This window comes from Rhinolophus sinicus, linkage group LG10 (assembly GCF_036562045.2).
Source record: "Rhinolophus sinicus isolate RSC01 linkage group LG10, ASM3656204v1, whole genome shotgun sequence".
NCBI lineage: Eukaryota > Metazoa > Chordata > Mammalia > Chiroptera > Rhinolophidae > Rhinolophus > Rhinolophus sinicus.
In genome coordinates this window covers 67,770,218-67,782,223 of record NC_133759.1, presented here as the reverse complement: position 1 = coordinate 67,782,223, position 12,006 = coordinate 67,770,218, and the positions used below count along the sequence as shown (strand labels likewise).

At 42.6% G+C, this 12,006-nt stretch overlaps 1 protein-coding gene across 4 annotated transcripts in view; it reads right to left on the bottom strand.

Annotated features, from left to right (window-relative positions):
* The window catches only part of ZNF496 (zinc finger protein 496), a 40,632-nt gene that overhangs the window by 23,188 nt on the left and 5,438 nt on the right, over positions 1 to 12,006 (bottom strand). For all 4 annotated transcript variants that reach the window (XR_002136450.2, XR_012489479.1, XM_019719203.2 and 1 more), the window contains exon 5: positions 11,710 to 11,786. Coding sequence is in view for 2 of the 4 variants with exons in the window: in XM_019719203.2 (XP_019574762.1) it covers positions 11,710 to 11,786 (77 nt within the window). In the remaining 2 variants the exon portion in view is untranslated. The remainder of the gene's footprint in view (positions 1 to 11,709; positions 11,787 to 12,006) is intronic.

Here is a 12,006-nt window from a genome sequence, read left to right as displayed (position 1 = left end):
GGTGAGGAAGCTGCAGAAGAAAAGTTTGAAGGTGGCAGAGGTTAGGGTTAAGGAAAAAAGCCGTGTCCATAACATCAAAGTGCAAGGTGAAGAAACAAGTGCAAATGGAGAAGCTGTAGCAAGTTACCCAGAAGGTCCAGCTAAAATAATGAATGAAGGTGGCTGCACTGAACAACAGATTTTCAATGTAGACGAAACAGCCTTATATTGGAAAATATGTAGTCTTTCACATCCAGAGAGAAGTCAGTGCTTGGGTTCAAAGCTTCAAAGGACAGGCTGACTCTCTTGTTAGGGGCTAATGCAGCTGGTGACTTTAAGTTGAAGCCAATGCTTATCATTCTGAAAATCCACGGGATCTTAAGAATTATGCTAAATCTGCTCTGCCTTGTTCTAAAATTGGAACCACAAAGATGGGATGACAGGACATCTGTTTACAATATGGTTTAATGAATATTGTAAGACTACTGTTGAGACCTACGGCTCAGAAAAAAGATTATTTTCAAAATATTACTGTTCAGTGACAATGCATTTGGTCACCCAAAGGACAATGAAATTAATGTTGTTTTCATGCCTGTGAACACAACATCCATTCTGCAGCCCATGGATCAAGGAGTCATTTTGACTTTTAAGTCTTATTATTTAAGAAATACATTTCATAAGGCTACAGCTGCTGTAAATACGATTCCTCTGATGGATCTGGTCAAAGTAAATTGAGGACTTCCTGGAAAGGAGTCACCATTCTAGATGCCATTAAGAACATTGATTCATGGGAAGAGGTCAAAATGTCAACACTGGGGCGGCCAGATGGCTCAGCTGGTTAGAGTGTAAGCTCTTAACAACAGGGTTGCCGGTTCAATTCCCACACAGGCCAGTGAGCTGCGCCCTCCACAACTAGACTGAAGACAATGAGCTGCCGCTGAACTGCCAGAGGGGCGGCTGGATGGCTCATCTGGTTAGAGTGCAAGCTCTTAACAAGATTGTTGGTTCCATTCCCGCATGGGATGGTAGGCTGCACCCCCTGCAACTAAGATTACAAACTGCGACTGGACTTGGAGCTGAGCTGTGCCCTCCACAACTAGATTGAAGGACAACGACTTGGAGGTGATGGTCCCTGGAGAAACACACTGTTCCCTAATAAAAATAAAAATAAAAAAATCAACATCAACAGATTTGGAAGAAGTTGATTCCAGTTCTCATGGGTGACTTTGAGGGATTGAGACTTTAGTGGAGGAAATAACTGCAGATATGGTGGAAATAGCAAAAGAACTGGAACTAGAAGTGGAGCCTGAAGATGTGACTGAATTGCTACCATCTCATCATAAAACTTTAACAGATGAATAGTTGCCTCTTATGGATGAGCAAAGAAAGTGATTTCTTGAGATGGAATCTACTCCTGGTGAAGGTGCTGTAATGACTGTTGAAATGACAATCAGATAGTTACAATATTATAGTTGTATTATAGCAGCTGCAGGATTTGAGAGGATTGACTCCAATTTTGAAGTAAGTTCCGTGCTTCCCCGAAAATAAGACCTAGCCGGACCATCAGCTCTAATGCGTCTTTTGGAGCAAAAATAAGAACCCACTCTTATTTTGCTATAAGACCAGGTCTTATACAATATAAAATAAACCATTCATGAAAGGAAGAGTCAATGGATATAGCATACTCCATTGTTGTCTTATTTTAAGAAATTGCAACACCACCTCAAACTGAAAAGGTTTTTCATAGCAGATGAAACATCAACAAAACAAAAAGACAACCTACTGAATGGGAGAAGACATTTGCCAATGATACATCCAATAAGGGGTTAATTCCAAAATATATAAAAAGCCCATGTAACTTAATACCAAAACGAAAGAAACAATTCTATTAACAAATGGGCAGAGGACCTGAATAGACTTTTTTCCAAGGAGAACATACAGATGGCCAATAGACATGTGAAAAGATGCTCAACATCACTAATCATCAGGGTAATGTAAATAACACAATGAGACATCACCTCACCCTGTCAGAATGGCCATCATCAATAAATCAACAAATAACAAATGTTGGTGAGGATGTGGAGAAAGGGAACCTCATGTACTATTGATAAGATTGAAAACGGGTGCAGCCACTATGGAAAACAGTTAAGAGGCTCCTCAAAAAGTTAAAAAGACTATCTTATGACCCAGCAATCCCACTTTTGGGTATTTATCTGAAGAAATCCAAAACACTAATTCAGAAAGATATATGCAGCCTATGTTCATTTCAGCATTATTTACAATAGCCAAAATATGGAAGTGAACTAAGTGCCCATCAATAGATAACTGGATAAAGAAGAGGTGGCACATTTATACAATGGAAAATTACTCAGCCATAACAAAGAACGAAATCTTGCCATCTGCAATAACATGGATGGACCTAGAGGGTATTACGCTAAGTGATGGAAGTCAGACAGAGAAAGACAAATACCATATGATCTCACTTATATGTCGAATCTCAAAACAAAATAAATGAACAAACAAGATACAAAGAATACAGAGAATATTTTGATGGTTGCCAGATGGGAGGGGATTTAGGAAGATGGGTGAAAAAAAGGAAAAGGCATTAAGAAGTACAAACTGGCGGTTATAAAATAGTCACAAAGATGTAAAATACAGCACAGGGAACATAGTCAATAATGTTGTAATAACTATGTATAGTGTCAGACAGGTACTAGACTTACCAGGAGGATCACTTTGTAAATTATATAAATGTCTTATCACTATAATATTGAATGTCAATTGTAATTAAAAAATAAAAAAGCCGGCCTGGTGGCTCAGGCGGTTGGAGCTCCATGCTCCTAACTGCAAAGGCTGCCGGTTCGATTCCCACATGGGCCATTGGGCTCTCAACCACAAGGTTGCCAGTTCAATTCCTCGAGTCCCGCAAGGGATGGTGGGCAGCGCATCCTGCAACTAAGATTGAACATGGCACCTTGAGCTGAGCTGCCTCCCAAATGGCTCAGTTGGTTGGAGCGCATCCTCTCAACCACAAGGTTGCCAGTTCGACTCCCGCAAGGGATGGTGGGCTGTGCCCCCTGCAACTAGCAACGGCAACTGGACCTGGAGCTGAGCTGCGCCCTCCACAACTAAGACTAAAAGGACAACAACTTGAAGCTGAACGGCACCCTCCACAACTAAGATTGAAAGAACAACAACTTGGGCCGGCCCGGTGGCTCAGGCGGTTAGAGCTCCAAGCTCCTAACTCCGAAGGCTGCCGGTTCGATTCCCACATGGGCCAGTGGGCTCTCAACCATAAGGTTGCCAGTTCAATTCCTCGACTCCCGCAAGGGATGGTGGGCTGTGCCCCCTGCAACTAGCAACGGCAACTGGACCTGGAGCTGAGCTGCGCCCTCCACAACTAAGACTGAAAGAACAACAACTTGAAGCTGAACAGCACCCTCCACAACTGAGATTGAAAGGACAACAACTTGACTTGGAAAAAAGGCCTGGAAGTACACACTGTTCCCTAATAAAGTCCTGTTCCCCTTCCCCAACAAAAATCTTTAAAAAAAAAAAAAAATTAAAAAAAAAAAAAAGAAAGAACAACAACTTGACTTGGAAAAAAGTCCTGGAAGTACACACTGTTTTCCAATAAAGTCCCGTTCCCCTTCCCCAATAAAATCTTTTTTAAAAAAAAAAAATAAATAAAAAATAAAAATAAAAATTTAGAAAAAAGAACTTGCCACAGCCACCCAATCTTCAGCAACGACCACCCTGATCAGTCAGCAGCCATCAACATCACGGCAAGACCTCCCCACCAGCAGAAAGATTATGACTTGACGGCTCAGACAATGATTTTTTTTTTTTAGCCACAAGTTTATTTTTAAATTAAGGTATGTATACTGATTTTTCTGGACAATGCTGCTTACTGCACACTTAACAGACCTCGATATAGTATAAACATAATGTTTATATACACTGTGAAACCTAAAACTCTGTGTGACTCACTGCACTGTGCTGGTCTGGAACCGAACCTCAGTGTATCTGAGGTATGCTTGTACTGAAATAAAAAGCCCAGGGGATGTGCTCAGCAGCAGAATGGACAGGACAGAGAAAAGGGTCAGTCAACCTGGAGACAGGAAGAGAAATTGTGAATCTGAACAACAGAGGAAACAAACAAAAACATGAACAGAGTCTCAGGCACGTGGGGAACTGCAGCAAAAGAGTAAAATCTGTGTCACTAGGGCCTGGAAGGAAAGAGGGGGTAGGGCTGAAAAAGCACCTGAAATAAAAATGGCTCAAGACTTCCCTGATTTGGAAAGAGACATAAAGTCACAGGCTCAAGAAGTGGAGTAAACATCAAACAGGTAATTCAAAGAAACCCATGCCAAGAGCCATCATAATAAACTTCTAAAAATTAAAGACAAACAAAGAAAAAAATCTTCAAAATCGCCGGAGGAACACTCTGTCTTCCCTACAGGAGAAAAGGAAATTCAAAGACAGCCGGTCTCTGATCAGAAGCTATGGAGGCAGAAGGCAGAGCTTGTATTCCCAAGTGCTGAGAGGGGATGCTCAACTGAGATCCCACCTTTTCTGGTGAAAAAACCCTTCAGGAATGAAGGGGATGGATCAAGACATTCTCAGATGAATCGAAAATAGTGCATTTACCATCAGCAGACTTATCCTAAAACACTGGCTGAAGGAAATGCGCTGAACGAACAGAAACAAGGAAACACCTGAAGGGGTTCAGAACAGGCCGCCTCAGACCTGTCTGTGAGTACTCTGAAATGAAGGCAACCAACCAAGGCCCTGTAGGGTCATGAGAAACTTACTTCTCCCTTGAAGAATTTAAAATGGGGCCTTCTCCATAACAAAAATTATCACCAGAAATAACTTTTTATGACCTGTCTATAGGCAGGCAAACTTCTAATGACTGGACACCTGCTCTTATCGTCCTGTATTGACCCTCCTCCCCGAGGCCCCACGCGCCTGACCTCAGCCTTAGAGCGGAGTGACACACATATCCACCTCATTTTACCTTTCTGAGTGGGAACCACCCATGCATATGGGGTCCCTATATGTATATATATGTATGTACGTATGTACTAAATTTGGTTATTTTCTCTTATCAGTCTCTCTCCTGTAGATTTAATTAGACCAGCCAAAAGAACGTAGAACAGGAGAGGAACATTTCTCCCTCTCCCTCACAAAAGAAGGAACCGTGGAACATAAGAAAGGAAGAAAATAGTCAGCCAAAGTAGGTAAATACAACAGGCTTTCCTTCTCCTTTGAAGTTTTGTAAATAATGTTTGATAGCTAAAGCAAAAGTTGTAACACTGTGATGTGGTCTAAATGTATGCTGAGAAATTATTTAAATCAGTTGCATTAGGAAAGGGGGAGGGTGAAGGAATGTAAGGGTTGCAATAAGTTATGTATGAGTATATACAGTGTAATACTAACCTCTTAAAAAGCTTTGTTGACAAAAATTCTTGACCAAACTTTAGTCAGGCTCCTGAACCTACTCCTGGGCCCAACTATGCACTTCCTTGTAGAAATCCTGCTTTACCAAGAAACGTGCTAAGTCAGTTTAACCAGAGTCCCCACCCCTACGCCTGATATCTGATCACCATGATATGTGATCAGGTTCCTCATCCTGCACAGCCCCAGGTGACCTCTGATAACCCTCGCCTGTCTTCAACAAGAATCCTGTTAGGTCAGTTTAGCCAGAGCCTGCTGTGATACAGTGATTTATAATATATATTTGGTCTTCTTCCTTGTTTCTGGCACAGAGCTTCTAAAACCGTTGGAATTTCCTAAGTGGTGAGAGCAACAAAGGTGTCTTTTGTTATGCTAATGAGGTGACTTTGAACCCTACTAGAGGAAGAGGGCTGGTTGTCAGAACCAACCATGTGATTAGAGGGCTGGAGCTTACAGTCCCAACCCCTCCCCAACCTTCAGGGAGGGAAGAGGGGCTGGAGGTTGAACCAATCACCAATGGCCAATGATTTAATAAATCACAACGCCATAATAAAGCCTTCATAAAACCCAAAAGGATGGGGTTCAGAGATGCAGGGAGAGTGGTGGGCTGAGAGAGGGCATGGAAGCTCCACACCCATTCCCACACTGGCCTGTGCATCTCTTCCATCTGGCTCTTCCTGAGTCATATCCTTTATAATGAGCTGGCAATCTAGTAAGTAAATGTTTCTGACTTCTATGAGCCACTCTAGCAAGTTAATCAAAACGCAAGGAGGAGGTTGTAGGAATCTCGGATCTGAAGTAGGGGAGGTGGGTATGCAGTCTTGCAGGACTGATCCCTCAGCCTGTGTGGTCCATGCTCTCTCCAGGTAGATATGTCAGAATTGAGTTGAATTCTCAGACACCCTGCTGGTGTTTGAGAATTTTTTTGTGGGCATGGAGGAGCCCTCCCATATTGGAAATACACTGAAATGAATGAACATAAAAATGCATCATATTACAATTTGTGGGAAGTAACTAAAGCAATGCTGAGGGAAATTTATAGTGCTAAAATGCTTGCATTAGAAATGCTTACAACAAGAAGGAAAGTCCTGAATCAATAATCTAAGATCCCACTTCAAGAACCTAGAAAAAGAATAGTAAAATAAACCCAAAGCATGCAAAACGAAGCTATAGATAAGAAAACTCAATGAAATTGAAAACAAAATAGAGAAAAATCAATGAAACAATGAGCAAATTCTTTGAGAAGATCAATAAAATTGAAACCGCTAGTAAGACTGACAAAAAATGAAAGAGAGGACACATTTCCAATATCAGGGATGAAGCAGATATCACAGAACCTGCTGATAACAGGATGATGAAGGAATACCACAAATAACTCCACATTTGATGACTTAAATTGGAAAGAACCAATCCCCTGAAAAACAAACCACAGCTCATCCACTGTGAGGTAGATGGTATGAACAGCCCCACAACCATTAAAGAAGTTGAGCCTATAATTAAAATACCATTTCCATTTCATCACCCCCTCCCCCTCAAATCTCCCAGGTCACATGGTTTCACTAGACAATTCTACCAAATGTTCAAAGAATTAACACCAATTCTACACAATCTCTTTTAAAAATTAAGAGGAGGGGACACTTCCCAACTTATCTTATGAAGCTAGTATTACCCTTTGACCAAAGCTAGACAAAGCTACTGTGTTTCCCCAAAAATGAGACCTAGCCGGACCATCAGTTCTAATGCGTTTTTTGGAGCAAAAATTAATAAAGGACCCGGTCTTATTTTAATACAATATAAGACCACGTCTTATATAAGGTCTTACATAATATAACATAATAATATATACAATAATTTATATAGTATGATACCGAGTCTTTTTTAATTTTTATTTTATTGAAGTATATTGGGGTGACAATTGTTAGTAAAATGACACAAATTTCAGGTATACAATTCTGTATCACATCCTCTATAAGTCACATTGTGTGTTCACCACCCAAGACCGGGTCTTCTATTAATTTTTGTTCCAAAAGACGCATTAGAGCTGATGGTCTGGCTAGGTCTTATTTTCGGGGAAACACGGTAGAACCACAAACCAAAATATCCCTCTTGAATAGATACAAAATCCTGAACAAAATAATAGCAAACAAAATTCAGCAACATATATAAAGATTTTTATACCATGACAACAAGGGGTTTACTCCACGGATGAAAGAAAGGCTGATTCAATATTAAAAAATCAATTGACATAATCCACCATACTAACAGCCTAAAGAAAACTCAGGGCCAGCCCGGTGGCTCAGGCGGTTAGAGCTCCATGCTCCTAACTCCGAAAGCTGCTGGTTCGATTCCCACATGGGCCAGTGGGCTCTCAACCACAAGGTTGCCAGTTCAATTCCTCGAGTCCTGCAAGGGATGGTGGGCAGCGCCCCCTGCAACTAGCAACGGCAACTAGACCTGGAGCTGAGCTGCGCCCTCCACAACTAAGACTGAAAGGACAACTTGAAGCTGAACAGCACCCTCCACAGCTAAGAGTGAAAGGACAACAACTTGACTTGGAAAAAAGTCCTGGAACTACACACTGTTCCCCAATAAAGTCCTGTTCCCCTTCCCCAATATAAATCTTTTAAAAAAAAAGAAAAAAAGAAAAAAAGAAAAAAGAACACTCACATGATTTATTAACTGAAGCAGAAAAGGTTTTGACAATGTTGAACACCCACATACAATAAAAACACGCAGAAAAATATGAATCAAGAACTTCTTCAACTTGATAAAGAGAATTTACAAAATCTTATAGCTAATGTCATATTGGTGAAAGATGAACACTTTCCCCCTCAGATCGGGAACAAGGCAAAGATGTCCCCTCTCACCACTGCTACTCAACATTGCGCTGGAGGTTCTAGCCAACAGAATGAGGCAAGAAAAGGAAATAAAAGCATACAAGCTGGAAATACATAGAACTGTCCTGATTTGCAGATGACATGATTGTCTACATGGAAAATCCGGAGGACTTTTATTTAAAAACAAACACATGCACAAAATATCCTCCTTAAAATGATATATGAATACAGCAAAGTCACAGAACACAAAATAAACATACAAAAAAATCACTTGTGTTCCTTATACTAGAAATGAGTACGTGGTCAACAAAATTAAATCACACCATTTTCAATTGCTCAAAAAATGAAGTATTTAGGCACAAATCGTATCGAACACGTACAGAACTTGTACGCTATGAACCACGAAACCGTGATGAAAGAAATCCAAGAAGTCAATGGAGAGGGCCATCGCATTCACAGATCAAGACTCAGGGAGTGAACATGTCAACGCTCCCCAACTGACACACAGGCTTCATAAAATTCCTGCCAAAATCTCAGTGGAACTTTGTGCAGATACCAGCAGGATGCTCCAAAATGCACATAGAAAGGCAAAGGGACTAACATAGCTAAAATTAATTTGAAAAAGAAAATGGGAGACAGCTGGTTGGCTCAGTTGGTTAGAGCGCAGTGTTCATAACACCAAGGTCGACGGTTCGATTCCCACATGGGCCAGTGAGCTGAGCCCTCCATAACTAGATTGAAAACGACTTGACTTGGAGCTGATGGGTCCTGGAAAAACACACTAATTCCCCAATAAAAATTAGAAAAAGAAAAAAAGAAAAAAAAATGGCCCCAAACTGGAAACCCAGATCTCCCTCAAGAGGTGAACAGTTCCACAAACTGTGGTACATCCATACCTTCGGGTCCTCCCAGCAATAAAGACGGACAACTGATACATGCAAAACCCTGGTCAAAGCTCCAGATTTACACTGATTGACAACAGTCCACCCCACATGTGGTACATGTGACACCATGTATGATGTTCCTGAAATGACAGCCCTATGGATATGAATGATAGATTAGTGGTTGTCAGAAACCAGGGAGAGGGTAGTGTGGCTACAAAAGACGACTCCAAGGGTCCTTCTGTATCCTGTGTGGATCAGTGTCAGTAGGCTGGTTATAACACTGTGCTATGTTTCTACAAGATATGACCACATAGTGTAAAGAGCACAAGGGGTCTCCGTTATTTCTTACAACTGCACATGAATCTCCAATTACCTAAAAAAAAAAAAAAAGATTAAAAAACAACTTTATGTTCACCCATGTTCATAGCAGCATTACTCACAGTAGCCAGAAAGTGGAAGCAACCCAAGTGTCCATCAAGAATGAAGGATAAGGGCCGGCCCGGTGGCTCAGGCGGTTAGAGCTCCATGCTCCTAACCCCAAAGGCTGCCGGTTCGATTCCCACATGGGCCAGTGGGCTCTCAACCACAGGGTTGCCAGTGGGCTCTCAACCACAGGGTTGCTGGTTCGACTCCCACAAGGGATGGTGGGCTGTGCCCCCTGCAACTAGAAAACAGCAACTGGACCTGGAGCTGAGCTGCGCCCTCCACATTGAAAGGACAACAACTTGACTTGGAAAAAAGGCCTGGAAGTACACACTGTTCCCCAATAAAATTAAAAAAAAAAAAACACCAAAGAATGAAGGATAAGCACAATAGGTTATAAACGTACCATAGGACATCATTCAGACTTAACGAGGAAGGAAATTTTACACAGATAACATCATAGATGAACCCTAAGGATATTATGCTGAGGGAAGTAAGCCAGCCACGAAAGGACAAATGCTGTATGATTCTACTTATAGCAGTCAAACTCATGGAAAGCGTAGAATGGTGGTGCCGGGGCCAGGGGTGTGGGGGAGGGGAGAGTCATTACTGTACAGGTGAGGAGTTTCAGTTTGAGAAGTTGAAAAAACTCTGGAGACTGGCTGCACAACAATGTGAATATAGTTAAGATTACTGAACACTTAAAAACACTACTGTACATTAAAAATGATTACAATTTGGGGCGGCCAGTTGGCTCAGTTGGTTAGAGCGCAGTGCTCATACACCAAGGTTGCAGGTTCAATTCCCACATGGGCCAGTGAGCTGAGCCTTCCACAACTAGATTGAAAACAATGACTTGACTTGGAGCTGATGGGCCCTGGAAAAACATACTGTTCCCCAATATTCCCCAATAAAAATTAAGAGAAAAAAATGGTTACAAGCATGAATTTTACAATTAAAAGTAAAAAGAAAAAAACCCTAAAAAAAAAGTCCTGCGTGATGGTGACTTTTCGTGCACTGGGCAGAAACAGTCTTCAGTGAAGTGACAAAACAGCACTGACTTATCAAAATCTGTATCTTCTGCTCCTGAGGCATCTACAGAAACCTGGGAAATTCAGAGATGAACATCAAAGCTCGAGATACTAAATTCACAGCTTCCCTTTGCAGTTTTACTGGCCAAAGGTATCAGTTTTTATTAAAAAAAGTTTTACCTCCTTTGGGTAATTTTATTCAGCAGCTATCCCAGCACACAACAGATGTTGGAGCACACGTGTGGAGTGTCCCACGGGCGCAGCTCCAGGCACCAGACATGCCCACCACCAGGCCCAGGCCCTCCCAAGTTTAAAGTCACGCTAAGAGCACTGTGCTGAGAGCAAACTGCATCTAGTGTCCTTCCGTCTCCTGCCCACCAAGAACCAGTCACAAACAAGGTCCACACCTTCGTGGTACCCACATTCTTATGGGAGGAGACAACGCTGTAAAGACTCAATTTCATGCAATCAGGGAAAAGCATTCAGAAGAAAATTGAAGGGGGCAGGATCAGAAACCATGGCCCAAGACAGAAACTGAGCTGGAGAGAGGGGAGTGAGGACGCTGCCACACCAACCCCTGCTCCCAGCCTGTGAGGGCGCCTGAATAAGTAAGTGGGAACACGGGAGGCACATACCAGGAACTTCCCCCAACAAGCCTGCACGCTGTGTGACGACACTGAAGTGTCCTGTGTCTTTCCCTCCATTTCCTAACATTTATGAAATAGAATTGCAGCGATTATTATTAAATAAAAATATCCCGTGAAGTCAAAGAGTGAAAAGGTCTCCCTTTTTTCCACAGGAGGAGACACTGAGTGCCAAGAGGAGGACAGATGGGGACACCAGGGCATTTGTTTCCTGCCGTCTTTGTCTGCACAAGGCTCCAGAAGGTGATGTCACAGCCAGCCCAGCGAGCAGCTGGACCGTACAGCGGGCTGCGTGGTGGGAGGAGTATAGGCGTCCACCCTCTTAGATTTTCTGGCTGGGGCCGAAATGCCTGTGTGGCAGACAGCAAGCCAGCCAGGGTCCTGGTAAAGCTGCCCTGTCACTTACAGAGGCAAAGTGGGGTTTTCAAGGGCTCTTGCAGAAGTCACTCACCAGGGGCAGCTGGAGGGCGGTCACCTGCTGTGCATCCCTCAAGCTGGCTTCCTGAAGCAGGGAAGCCTCTTCTGGAACTGAAAGAGATGAGAAAGGGTACCTCGTAAGCCCGGTCTCTTTTCTCACCTGCAGGAGGAGGACCACCAGACAGTGCACATGAAAGCTGCTGGCAAACCCCAAGGACTTGTTATTTTGCTTTCAGACATGACAATGGGGACTTTAACAGGAAATGCCTGGGTTCGCCGTGCCCTGCCTGAGTCCCCATGCAACTTCCCACAGATCCAGGGGCCTCAGCCT